We start from the raw sequence: 13,873 nt of genomic DNA on the forward strand, positions 1-13,873 counted from the left end.
AGGAGTTGCAGTAATCCAGTCTCAAGTAACGAACGTGAACCAATTTTTCTGCATCTTTTGAGACAAGATGTGCCTGATTTTTGAAATATTACGTAGATGAAAGAATGCAGTCCTTGAGATTTGCTTTACGTGGGAGTTAAAGGACAAGTCCCGATCAAAGATAACGCCAAGATTCTTTACAGTGGTGTTGGATGCCAGGGCAATGCCGTCTACAGAATCCACATCACCAGATAATTGATCTCTGAGGTGCTCAGGGCCGATTAAAATTACTTCGGTTTTGTCTGAGTTTAACATCAAGAAGTTGCAGGTCATCCATGTTTTTATGTCTTTAAGACATGCTTGAATTTTACAGCCTTGAGACGGAGGATATAGCCTTGAGACGGAGGATATAGCCCTGAGACAGAGGATATAGCCTTGAGACGGAGGATATAGCCCTGAGACGGAGGATATAGCCCTGAGACGGAGGATATAGCCCTGAGACAGAGGATATAGCCCTGAGACAGAGGATATAGCCCTGAGACAGAGGATATAGCCTTGAGACAGAGGATATAGCCTTGAGACAGAGGATATAGCCCTGAGACAGAGGATATAGCCCTGAGACAGAGGATATAGCCCTGAGACAGAGGATATAGCCCTGAGACAGAGGATATAGCCTTGAGACAGAGGATATAGCCCTGAGACAGAGGATATAGCCTTGAGACAGAGGATATAGCCTTGAGACAGAGGATATAGCCCTGAGACAGAGGATATAGCCTTGAGACAGAGGATATAGCCCTGAGACAGAGGATATAGCCCTGAGACAGAGGATATAGCCTTGAGACAGAGGATATAGCCTTGAGACAGAGGATATAGCCCTGAGACAGAGGATATAGCCTTGAGACAGAGGATATAGCCATGAGACAGAGGATATAGCCATGAGACAGAGGATATAGCCTTGAGACAGAGGATATAGCCCTGAGACAGAGGATATAGCCTTGAGACAGAGGATATAGCCTTGAGACAGAGGATATAGCCCTGAGACAGAGGATATAGCCCTGAGACAGAGGATATAGCCCTGAGACAGAGGATATAGCCTTGAGACAGAGGATATAGCCCTGAGACAGAGGATATAGCCTTGAGACAGAGGATATAGCCCTGAGACAGAGGATATAGCCTTGAGACAGAGGATATAGCCCTGAGACAGAGGATATAGCCCTGAGACAGAGGATATAGCCCTGAGACAGAGGATATAGCCTTGAGACAGAGGATATAGCCTTGAGACAGAGGATATAGCCTTGAGACAGAGGATATAGCCCTGAGACAGAGGATATAGCCTTGAGACAGAGGATATAGCCTTCAGACAGAGGATATTACATTACATTACATGTCATTTAGCAGACGCTTTTATCCAAAGCGACTTACAATAAGTGCATTTCAACCTAGAGTACAAACTAAGAACAACAAGAATACAGGAAGTAACATTTCCTCAACATAGTCGAACTACAAAAGTACCATAATAAGTGCTATTTAAGTGCCACTGAAGTGCTAATCTGTGTTTTAATCCAGATATAGTCGGAAAAGGTGTGTTTTCAGTCTCCGACGGAAGATGTAGAGACTTTCTGCTGTCCTGATGTCAGTGGGGAGCTCGTTCCACCACTGAGGAGCCAGGACAGCAAACAGTCTGGATTTCGAGTGATTAGCTCGAGGTGCAGGAGTCACGAGTCGATTGGCTGTTGCCGAGCGGAGCGAACGTGCCGGGGTGTACGGTGTGACCATATCCCGGATGTAGACGGGGCCCGATCCGTTCAGAGCACGGTACCAAGGACCAGTGTTTTGAAGCGGATGCGAGCAGCCACCGGTAACCAGTGAAGAGAGCGGAGGAGCGGAGTGGTGTGGGTGAATTTCGGGAGACTGAAGACCAGTCGAGCTGCTGCATTCTGGATGAGCTGCAGGGGTCGGATGGCCTTAGCAGGTAGACCAGCCAGGAGGGAGTTGCAGTAGTCGAGGCGTGAAATGACCAGAGCCTGGACCAGAACCTGGACCAGAGCCTGGACCAGAACCTGCGCCGCCTTCTGAGTAAGAAGAGGCCGTATTCTCCTGATGTTGTGCAGCATGTACCTACAGGAACGCGTCGTCGCAGCGATGTTGGCCGTCAGGTTGACTGTCTAGTGTCACCCCGAGGTTTCTGGCAGTCGGGGGCGGGGCCAACACAGAGCTGGTGAAGGTGGTAGTCAGGTCATGGGTGGGGGAGCCTTTCCCTGGAAGGAATAGTAGCTCGGTCTTGTCAGGGTTGATCTTCAGGTGGTGAGCAGACATCCACTGAGAGATGTCAGTCAGACAGGCAGAGACTGGCGCCGCCACCTGTGTTTCAGACGGTGGAAATGAGAAGATCAGTTGGGTGTCATCAGCATAGCTATGGTAGGAGAAGCCATGCGAACGAATGACAGAGCCGAGAGAATTTGTGTACAGAGAGAAGAGGAGGGGACCCAGGACGGAGCCCTGAGGAACCCCAGTAGTGAGAGGACAAGGAGGGGATCCAGGACGGAGCCTTGAGGAACCCCATAGTGAGAGGAAGAGGAGGGGACCCAGGACGGAGCCTTGAGGGACCCCATAGTGAGAGGAAGAGGAGGGGACCCAGGACGGAGCCTTGAGGAACCCCATAGTGAGAGGACAAGGAGGGGATCCAGGACGGAGCCTTGAGGAACCCCATAGTGAGAGGAAGAGGAGGGGACCCAGGACGGAGCCTTGAGGACCCCATAGTGAGAGGAAGAGGAGGGGACCCAGGACGGAGCCTTGAGGAACCCCATAGTGAGAGGAAGAGGAGGGGACCCAGGACGGAGCCTTGAGGAACCCCATAGTGAGAGGAAGAGGAGGGGACCCAGGACGGAGCCTTGAGGAACCCCAGTAGTGAGAGGAAGAGGAGGGGACCCAGGACGGAGCCTTGAGGAACCCCATAGTGAGAGGAAGAGGAGGGGACCCAGGACGGAGCCTTGAGGAACCCCATAGTGAGAGGAAGAGGAGGGGACCCAGGACGGAGCCTTGAGGGACCCCATAGTGAGAGGAAGAGGAGGGGACCCAGGACGGAGCCTTGAGGGACCCCATAGTGAGAGGAAGAGGAGGGGACCCAGGACGGAGCCTTGGGGGACCCCACAGTGAGAGGAAGAGGAGGGGACCCAGGACGGAGCCTTGGGGGACCCCAGTAGTGAGAGGAAGAGGAGGGGACCCAGGACGGAGCCTTGAGGAACCCCAGTAGTGAGAGGACAAGGATCAGACACAGATCCTCTCCAAGTTACCCGGTAGGTGCGGTCTTTAAGGTAGGAAGAGAAAAGCGCGAGTGCAGTGCCTGAGATCCCCAGGTCCTGAAGAGAAGAGATCAGGATCTGGTGGTTCACGGTGTCAAATGCTGCAGAAAGGTCTAGAAGGATAAGGACAGAGGAGAGAGAGGCTGCTCTAGGAGAGTGAAGGATAAGGACAGAGGAGAGAGGCTGCTCTAGCAGAGTGAAGGATAAGGACAGAGGAGAGAGGATGCTCTAGCAGAGTGAAGGATAAGGACAGAGGAGAGAGGATGCTCTAGCAGAGTGAAGGATAAGGACAGAGGAGAGAGAGGCTGCTCTAGCAGAGTGAAGCTGCTCAGAGACAGCAAGGAGGGCAGTCTCTGTCGAGTGGCCGGCCTTGAATCCAGACTGGTGAGGGTCAAGAAGGTTGTTACTGTGGAGATAGGAGGACACTTGGCTCAAGATAGCTCGCTCCAGAGTTTTGGAGAGAAAAGGAAGAAGAGAGACCGGTCTGTAGTTGCTGACTCCAGACGGGTCGAGGTGGTTTCTTCAGGAGAGGGTTGACTCTCGCCTCCTTCAGAGGGAAACAGCCAGTTGAGAGGGAGCTGTTAATAAGATGGGTGAGGAAGGTCAGAAGGTCAGGAGCAACAGCCTGGAGAATGGGAGACGGGGTCAAGGGCGCAGGTGGTCGGTCAGCGGAGGTCACCAAGCTAAGAACTTGATTGGGAGACGGGGGGGTGAAAGAGGAAAGAGAGGGGGATGAAGAAGTTGGTGCTGGTGAGGTGATAGAAGATGGATCAGTAAAGGAGGAGCGGATGTCATCTATCTTGTTTGTAAAGTAGTCGACAAAGTGGCAGAAGGGTGGAAGGAGGAGGGGGACAGGGGGGATCAAGGAGGTTGGAAAAGATAGAGAAGTGTTTTTTGGGGTTAGAGAAGGAAGACTGAATTTTGGTCAGGTAGAACGAGCTTTTGGCTGCAGAGATAGAGGCAGAGAAGGAGGAGAGGAGAGATTGATAGAAGAGCAAGTCTTCCGCTTGATTCGTTTTTCGCCATTTTCTTTCCGTCGCTCGCAGGGTGGCTCTCTCGGCGCGCACCGAGTCAGACCACCACGGAGAGGAGAGGATTACCGAACCGGTCGTGTCTTAAAAGGACAAAGAGAATCAAGAGATGAAGACAGGGAAGAGAGGAGAGTGTCTGCGGCAGAGTTAGGCTGCATGAGTGAGAAGCAGTCAGTTGAGGGGAGAGCAGATAGGACAGAGGAGGCCAGAGAGGAGGGACAGAGGAGGCCAGGGAGGAGGGGCAGAGGAGGCCAGGGAGGAGGGACAGAGGAGGCCAGAGAGGAGGGACAGAGGAGGCCAGGGAGGAGGGACAGAGGAGGCCAGAGAGGAGGGACAGAGGAGGCCAGAGAGGAGGACAGAGGAGGCCAGGGAGGAGGGACAGAGGAGGCCAGAGAGGAGGACAGAGGAGGCCAGGGAGGAGGCCAGAGAGGAGGACAGAGGAGGCCAGAGAGGAGGGACAGAGGAGGCCAGGGGGGAGGGACAGAGGAGGCCAGGGAGGAGGACAGAGGAGGCCAGAGAGGACAGAGGAGGCCAGAGAGGAGGGACAGAGGAGGCCAGGAGGAGGGACAGAGGAGGCCAGAGAGGAGGACAGAGGAGGCCAGAGGGAGAGGAGGACAGAGGAGGCCAGGGAGGAGGGACAGAGAGGAGGACAGAGGAGGCCAGAGAGGAGGGACAGAGAGGAGGGACAGAGGAGGCCAGAGAGGAGGGACAGAGGAGGCCAGAGAGGAGGGACAGAGGAGGCCAGAGAGGAGGGACAGAGGAGGCCAGAGAGGAGGAGAGAGAGGAGGCCAGAGAGGAGGGACAGAGGGTGCGAATGTTGCTCCGTACAGGTGCAGAGTCTGTAGATATGGGTGGGTTGTCGGTACCAGAGAGCGAGAGAGAGTAAGAGATGAAGAAGTGGTCAGAGACATGGAGAGGAGTCACAGTGAGGTTAGAGGTAGAGCAGTTTCTTGTGAAAATGTAGTCAAGGTGGTTGCCGGCTTTGGTGGAGGGAGGGACTGAGAGAGGTTAAAGGAAGACAGTAAAGATCACATGACTTCTGTCTGGATGTTGAAGTCACCCAGAAGGATGAGCGGGGGGCCGTGTTCCGCGAAGTTCGATAGGAGGACGTCTAGCTCTTCCAAGAGATCTCCCAAAGAACCAGGGGGACGGTAGAGAACAACCATGTGAAGTTGAACCGGATGAGTAACGGTCACCGCATGAAACTCAAAAGTCAGTGGGATAAAGAGTGGAAGCGGGTAGGGAGCGAAACACCATGTGGGTGAGATGAGTAAACCTGTAGCTCCACCCCGACCAGAGGGTCTGGTGTGTGGCTGAAGGAGAAGGCAGAGGAGAGAGCAGCCGGGGTAGACGTGTTGTCTGCTGTGATCCCTGTCATGTGATTGTTGTCTCTGTGTCCCTGTCATGTGATTGTTGTCTCTGTGTCCCTGTCATGTGATTGTTGTCTCTGTGTACCTGTCCTGTGATTGTTGTCTCTGTCATGTGATTGTTGTCTCTGTGTCCCTGTCCTGTGATTGTTGTCTCTGTGTCCCTGTCATGTGATTGTTGTCTCTGTGTCCCTGTCCTGTGATTGTTGTCTCTGTGTCCCTGTCCTGTGATTGTTGTCTCTGTGTCCCTGTCATGTGATTGTTGTCTCTGTGTCCCTGTCCTGTGATTGTTGTCTCTGTGTACCTGTCATGTGATTGTTGTCTCTGTGTCCCTGTCATGTGATTGTTGTCTCTGTGTCCCTGTCATGTGATTGTTGTCTCTGTGTACCTGTCCTGTGATTGTTGTCTCTGTCATGTTATTGTTGTCTCTGTGTCCCTGTCATGTGATTGTTGTCTCTGTGTCCCTGTCCTGTGATTGTTGTCTCTGTGTCCCTGTCCTGTGATTGTTGTCTCTGTGTCCCTGTCCTGTGATTGTTGTCTCTGTGTCCCTGTCATGTGATTGTTGTCTCTGTGTCCCTGTCCTGTGATTGTTGTCTCTGTGTCCCTGTCATGTGATTGTTGTCTCTGTGTCCCTGTCCTGTGATTGTTGTCTCTGTGTCCCTGTCCTGTGATTGTTGTCTCTGTGTCCCTGTCATGTGATTGTTGTCTCTGTGTCCCTGTCCTGTGATTGTTGTCTCTGTGTCCCTGTCATGTGATTGTTGTCTCTGTGTCCCTGTCCTGTGATTGTTGTCTCTGTGTCCCTGTCATGTGATTGTTGTCTCTGTGTACCTGTCATGTGATTGTTGTCTCTGTGTCCCTGTCCTGTGATTGTTGTCTCTGTGTACCTGTCATGTGATTGTTGTCTCTGTGTCCCTGTCATGTGATTGTTGTCTCTGTGTCCCTGTCATGTGATTGTTGTCTCTGTGTCCCTGTCATGATTGTTGTCTCTGTGTCCCTGTCATGTGATTGTTGTCTCTGTGTACCTGTCATGTGATTGTTGTCTCTGTGTCCCTGTCCTGTGATTGTTGTCTCTGTGTCCTGTCATGTGATTGTTGTCTCTGTGTCCCTGTCATGTGATTGTTGTCTCTGTGTACCTGTCATGTGATTGTTGTCTCTGTGTCCCTGTCCTGTGATTGTTGTCTCTGTGTCCCTGTCATGTGATTGTTGTCTCTGTGTCCCTGTCCTGTGATTGTTGTCTCTGTGTCCCTGTCATGTGATTGTTGTCTCTGTGTCCCTGTCCTGTGATTGTTGTCTCTGTGTCCCTGTCATGTGATTGTTGTCTCTGTGTCCTGTCACGTGATTGTTGTCTCTGTGTCCCTGTCATGTGATTGTTGTCTCTGTGTCCCTGTCCTGTGATTGTTGTCTCTGTGTCCCTGTCCGATTGTTGTCTCTGTGTCCCTGTCCTGTGATTGTTGTCTCTGTGTCCCTGTCATGTGATTGTTGTCTCTGTGTCCCTGTCCTGTGATTGTTGTCTCTGTGTCCCTGTCATGTGATTGTTGTCTCTGTGTCCCTGTCATGTGATTGTTGTCTCTGTGTACCTGTCATGTGATTGTTGTCTCTGTGTCCCTGTCATGTGATTGTTGTCTCTGTGTCCCTGTCATGTGATTGTTGTCTCTGTGTCCCTGTCCTGTGATTGTTGTCTCTGTGTCCCTGTCCTGTGATTGTTGTCTCTGTGTCCCTGTCCTGTGTTGTCTCTGTGTCCCTGTCATGTGATTGTTGTCTCTGTGTCCCTGTCATGTGATTGTTGTCTCTGTGTCCCTGTCATGTGATTGTTGTCTCTGTGTACCTGTCATGTGATTGTTGTCTCTGTGTCCCTGTCCTGTGATTGTTGTCTCTGTGTCCCTGTCATGTTTGTTGTCTCTGTGTCCCTGTCATGTGATTGTTGTCTCTGTGTCCCTGTCCTGTGATTGTTGTCTCTGTGTCCCTGTCATGTGATTGTTGTCTCTGTGTACCTGTCATGTGATTGTTGTCTCTGTGTACCTGTCCTGTGATTGTTGTCTCTGTGTACCTGTCATGTGATTGTTGTCTCTGTGTCCCTGTCATGTGATTGTTGTCTCTGTGTACCTGTCATGTGATTGTTGTCTCTGTGTCCCTGTCCTGTGATTGTTGTCTCTGTGTCCCTGTCATGTGATTGTTGTCTCTGTGTCCCTGTCATGTGATTGTTGTCTCTGTGTCCTGTCATGTGATTGTTGTCTCTGTGTCCCTGTCCTGTGATTGTTGTCTCTGTGTCTGTCATGTGATTGTTGTCTCTGTGTCCCTGTCATGTGATTGTTGTCTCTGTGTCCCTGTCATGTGATTGTTGTCTCTGTGTCCCTGTCATGTGATTGTTGTCTCTGTGTCCCTGTCCTGTGATTGTTGTCTCTGTGTCCCTGTCATGTGATTGTTGTCTCTGTGTCCTGTCATGTGATTGTTGTCTCTGTGTCCCTGTCATGTGATTGTTGTCTCTGTGTCCCTGTCCTGTGATTGTTGTCTCTGTGTCCTGTCCTGTGATTGTTGTCTCTGTGTACCTGTCATGTGATTGTTGTCTCTGTGTCCCTGTCCTGTGATTGTTGTCTCTGTGTCCCTGTCCTGTGATTGTTGTCTCTGTGTACCTGTCATGTGATTGTTGTCTCTGTGTCCCTGTCCTGTGATTGTTGTCTCTGTGTACCTGTCATGTGATTGTTGTCTCTGTGTCCCTGTCCTGTGATTGTTGTCTCTGTCATGTGATTGTTGTCTCTGTGTCCCTGTCATGTGATTGTTGTCTCTGTGTACCTGTCATGTGATTGTTGTCTCTGTGTCCCTGTCATGTGATTGTTGTCTCTGTGTCCCTGTCCTGTGATTGTTGTCTCTGTGTCCCTGTCATGTGATTGTTGTCTCTGTGTCCCTGTCATGTGATTGTTGTCTCTGTGTCCCTGTCCTGTGATTGTTGTCTCTGTGTCAATGTCATGTGATTGTTGTCTCTGTGTCCCTGTCCTGTGATTGTTGTCTCTGTGTCCCTGTCATGTGATTGTTGTCTCTGTGTCCCTGTCCATGTGATTGTTGTCTCTGTACCTGTCCTGTGATTGTTGTCTCTGTGTCCCTGTCATGTGATTGTTGTCTCTGTGTACCTGTCATGTGATTGTTGTCTCTGTGTCCCTGTCATGTGATTGTTGTCTCTGTGTCCCTGTCATGTGATTGTTGTCTCTGTGTCCCTGTCATGTGATTGTTGTCTCTGTGTCCCTGTCCTGTGATTGTTGTCTCTGTGTCCCTGTCCTGTGATTGTTGTCTCTGTGTCCCTGTCATGTGATTGTTGTCTCTGTCATGTGATTGTTGTCTCTGTGTCCCTGTCATGTGATTGTTGTCTCTGTGTCCCTGTCATGTGATTGTTGTCTCTGTGTCCCTGTCATGTGATTGTTGTCTCTGTACCTGTCCTGTGATTGTTGTCTCTGTGTCCCTGTCATGTGATTGTTGTCTCTGTGTCCCTGTCATGTGATTGTTGTCTCTGTGTACCTGTCATGTGATTGTTGTCTCTGTGTCCCTGTCCTGTGATTGTTGTCTCTGTGTCCCTGTCATGTGATTGTTGTCTCTGTGTCCCTGTCATGTGATTGTTGTCTCTGTGTCTCTGTCCTGTGATTGTTGTCTCTGTGTCCCTGTCCTGTGATTGTGTGTCTGTCCATGTGATTGTTGTCTCTGTGTCCTGTCCTGTGATTGTTGTCTCTGTGTCCTGATTGTTGTCTCTGTGTCCTGTCATGTGATTGTTGTCTCTGTGTACCTGTCCTGTGATTGTTGTCTCTGTGTCCCTGTCATGTGATTGTTGTCTCTGTGTACCTGTCATGTGATTGTTGTCTCTGTGTCCCTGTCATGTGATTGTTGTCTCTGTGTCTCTGTCCTGTGATTGTTGTCTCTGTGTCCCTGTCATGTGATTGTTGTCTCTGTGTCCCTGTCATGATTGTTGTCTCTGTGTACCTGTCCTGTGATTGTTGTCTCTGTGTACCTGTCCTGTGATTGTTGTCTCTGTGTCCCTGTCATGTGATTGTTGTCTCTGTGTACCTGTCATGTGATTGTTGTCTCTGTGTCCCTGTCATGATTGTTGTCTCTGTGTCCCTGTCATGTGATTGTTGTCTCTGTGTCCCTGTCATGTGATTGTTGTCTCTGTGTCCTGTCCTGTGATTGTTGTCTCTGTGTACCTGACATGTGATTGTTGTCTCTGTGTCCCTGGCATGTGATTGTTGTCTCTGTGTACCTGTCCTGTGATTGTTGTCTCTGTGTCCCTGTCCTGTGATTGTTGTCTCTGTGTCCCTGTCATGTGTGATTATTCTCTGTCCCTGTCGTATTGTCTCTGTCTATGTGATTGTTGTCTCTGTGTCCCTCCTGTGATTGTTGTCTCTGTGTCCCTGTCATGTGATTGTTGTCTCTGTGTCCCTGTCATGTGATTGTTCTCTGTGTACCTGTCATGTGATTGTTGTCTCTGTCCCTGTCCTGTGATTGTTGTCTCTCCGTCCATCTCATGTGACTGTTGTCTCTTTCTTCCTGTCATGTGACTGTTGTCTCTGTGTGTGTGATTGTTGTCTCTGTGTGTGATTGTTGTCTCTGTGTCCCTGTCATGTGATTATTGTCTCTGTGTACCCTGTCCTGTGATTGTTGTCTCTGTGTACCTGTCATGCGTGATTGTTGTCTCTGTGTCCCTGTCATGTGATTGTTGTCTCTGTGTGTACCTGTCCTGTGATTGTTGTCTCTGTGTCCCTGTCCTGATTGTGTCTCTGTACCTGTCATGTGATTGTTGTTCTGTGTCCCTGTCATGTGATTGTTGTCTCTGTGTCCCTGTCCCAGATTGTTGTCTCTATTGTACCTGTCCTGTGATTGTTGTCTCTGTGTCCTGTCCTGTGATTGTTGTCTCTGTGTCCCTGTCCTGTGATTGTTCTGTGTCTATGTCCTGATTGTCTCTGTCCCTGTCCTGTGATTGTTGTCTCTGTGTCCCCTGTCCTGTGATTGTTGTCTCTGTGTCCCTGTCCTGTGATTGTTGTCTCTGTGTCCTGTCCTGTGATTGTTGTCTCCTGTGTCCCTGTCCTGTGATTGTTGTCTCTGTGTCCTGTCATGTGATTGTTGTCTCTGTGTCCCTGTCCTGTGATTATTGTCTCTATTGTCCCTGTCCTGTGATTGTTGTCTTGTGTCCCTGTCATGTGATTGTTGTCTCTGTGTACCTGTCATATGATTGTTGTCTCTGTGTCCCTGTCCTGTGATTGTTGTCTCTGTGTCCCCTGTCCTGTGATTGTTGTCTCCTGACTGGTTGTCCTGTGTTGTGTCTCTATGTCATCGTATGATTGTTGTCTGTGTCCCTGTCCATGTGATTGTTGTCTCTGTGTCCCTGTCCTGTGATTGTTGTCTCTGTGTCCCTGTCCCAGATTGTTGTCTCTGTCCCTGTCATGTGATTGTTGTCTCTGTGTACCTGTCATGTGATTATTGTCTCTGTGTCCCTGTCATGTGATTGTCTCTTGTGTACCTGTCCTGTGATTATTGTCTCTGTGTCCCTGTCATGTGATTGTTGTCTCTGTGTCCCTGTCCTGTGATTGTTGTCTCTGTGTCCCTGTCATGTGATTGTTGTCTCTGTGTCTGTCCTGTAATTGTTGTCTCTATTATCCCTGTCTGATTGTTGTCTCTGTGTCCCTGTCCTGTGATTGTTGTCTCTGTCCTGTCATGGATTATTGTCTCTGTGTCCCTTCTCTGTGATTGTTGTCTCTGTGTCCTGTCATGATTGTTGTCTCTGTGTCCCTATATGATTGTTGTCTCTGTGTACCTGTCATGATTGTTGTCTCTGTGTCCCTGTCCTGTGATTGTTGTCTCTGTGTCCCTGTCATGTGATTGTTGTCTCTGTGTCCCTGTCCTGTGATTGTTGTCTCTGTGTCCCTGTCCTGTGATTGTTGTTCTGTCTCCCTGTTGTGATTGTTGTCTCTGTGTCCCTGTCCTGTGATTGTTGTCTCTGTGTCTATGATATGTTGTGTCTGTGTCCCTGTCCTGTGATTGTTGTCTCTGTGTCCCTGTCTGTGATTGTTGGTTCTGTGTCCCTGTCATGTGATTGTTGTCTCTGTGACCGCTTCTCTTATCCGATTGTTGTCTCTGTGTCCCTGTCATGTGATTGTTGTCTCTGCTGTAGTTGTCTTCCCTCACTGGGTATTGTCTCTGTTACCTGTCAATTGGAGTGTTCATGATACATCTGAGTGATGAGCCTGCTTGTGTGTTTGCCAGACCGCTATCTGTGCACATGAAATATCCTTATCCATTCTTGATCTGACTAAACGAAGTAATCAATTTTAGTTTGATGTACAACAGTTAATTCAGCAATGAAATACATGAACTAAAAGAATATACAATATAGTATGCATTACTCACCACTATGAATGAATGCACACATACATACACAAATCGGAAAGTAAATTCATTGGGGATTGATCAGACGGTGAATCAATAAAACATAAATACAAACAGGACAATCAGTTAATGTCATTTTTGATTATTTTAGTCCGTTCAACGGCACATAGATTTATGTCGTTTGCAGCTTCCGTCCTCCACAGTAAACGCTCGTTGGATTCTCCACTCGCGGTCGTCTTTTATTTTGGCAGCGCACAGCGGAAGTGCGCCGCTGGTTTTGGCGCGCTTGCCTCCGCTGCGGTCTTCTGGTTGGTTGTTGTTCGGGTCAAGATGGCCGCCGTCGTTGTGGATGGACAGTGACGCCGCGGCACCCCACAGGCCGAAGGAGCGCGCGCACCCCGCCCCGAAACACCCCGCTGGACCCGGACCGCTGGACCAGGACCGCTGGACCCGGACCGGATTCTGTTGTGACGGTAAGAGACGGCTCGGTTCCTTTCAGCATCCTCTCGCGTCATCGATCCGCGTTTGATTGACAGATTAAATCGATCAGGAATATTTTGATACGTTTGATTAATGTCGATAGATCGATTGATCGCAATGATGTTGTTGTTGTGGTGTTGTGGTGTTGTTGTGGTCTCATTGAAGGTTATTGAGGTGTTATAACAGGTCCTGTGTGGACTAACAGCTTTGGTTGTGCTTATGGAGAACAGGGCGTTGCCTCATCTTTATCATCTTCATCATCATCACAATAATAATAATAATAATAACAAGGTTATTAAAGGAATCTGTGTGGGCATATCAAGGAGAATCTGAAGTAATAATATGAATCTCTCCTCGTGCTGTTATCTAGATATATGAACACATACAATAACATCTTTAGTGGGGTTTTATTATTTAAGAGAATTCATCGTTTACATTTTTATTTATTTCCCGTCTAATTTGCCAAAATGTTCAAATGATAATAATCTCGTCATCCTTTGAAACTCGTTGATTTACACACTAAAGGTCTCCGAAGAGGAGTAAACAATCAGAATCGTTTATCTCCTTGTCTTTGAACTAGGGCTGTCAATCGATTTAAAAAAATTAACTAATTAATCGCGATTATTTGAAATTATGTAATTAATCGCCGATGATGTTTTCCTCTTTTAAAGACCAAAATTTACACAGAGCTAGGTTTTCAAAGGCTCCTACCTATAAAGTGCCAGCGAGGTATTTAATATTGTGGATGATAAATTGTTTCTTCAGTGCATCAGATTATAAAAAAAGTATGTGGAGACCCCATTGGTCCAATCTTTTACCACTGAACAGCAGAACCAGTGGCCTTGGTAACTGACTGACATTCACATATGTCCTGTTCACCCTCTGGAGGCTGGGGCATTTTATACATTTTACAAAATAAATTAAATTCACGTTTAAAGTCTTTTTGCATGTGACACACCCCTTTTTCACGTGTTATACATCAAACATTCCAGAACAATCTCAGCTCTATTCAATAAGCTCTCATTGTCCTCGCGCTGTGTTCTCTGCTCTCTGGACTGACAGGCTGCTAAATGAGCCTGACCTGTGAGGTGGGAGGTCCTTGATTTACTGAGTGTTTGTTGTTTTTACCCGAAATGTTGACAGACAAACGGATTGACAATCACGGAAGGTTTCGTGTGACACGTTCTTTCCGCGCCGTCGTCTCCTCCGTTCCTCTGAGTATCAGAGGGGAGACGAGCAGGAGAAACCCGACTGATTCATCCTGGTTAAACTGATTTTATGCTCCTTATTTTTCGCGGAAATAATTGTTTAAAACAAACAGTGTCAAACCGTGCTGCACCGCGGTTAAATA

At 48.8% G+C, this 13,873-nt stretch overlaps 1 protein-coding gene across 1 annotated transcript in view; it reads left to right on the forward strand.

Moving 5' to 3' along the window:
* Positions 1-12,383: 12,383 nt before the first annotated feature.
* LOC130202974 (kinase D-interacting substrate of 220 kDa B-like) overlaps positions 12,384-13,873 on the forward strand; it is a 3,635-nt gene continuing 2,145 nt past the window's right edge. The window contains exon 1 of the mRNA XM_056428872.1: positions 12,384-12,515. Within this exon, the coding sequence (XP_056284847.1) occupies positions 12,392-12,515 (124 nt within the window). The 5' untranslated portion in view covers positions 12,384-12,391. The remainder of the gene's footprint in view (positions 12,516-13,873) is intronic.

The sequence above is a fragment of the Pseudoliparis swirei genome, chromosome 12 (genome assembly GCF_029220125.1).
Source record: "Pseudoliparis swirei isolate HS2019 ecotype Mariana Trench chromosome 12, NWPU_hadal_v1, whole genome shotgun sequence".
NCBI classification, from domain to species: Eukaryota; Metazoa; Chordata; class Actinopteri; order Perciformes; family Liparidae; genus Pseudoliparis; species Pseudoliparis swirei.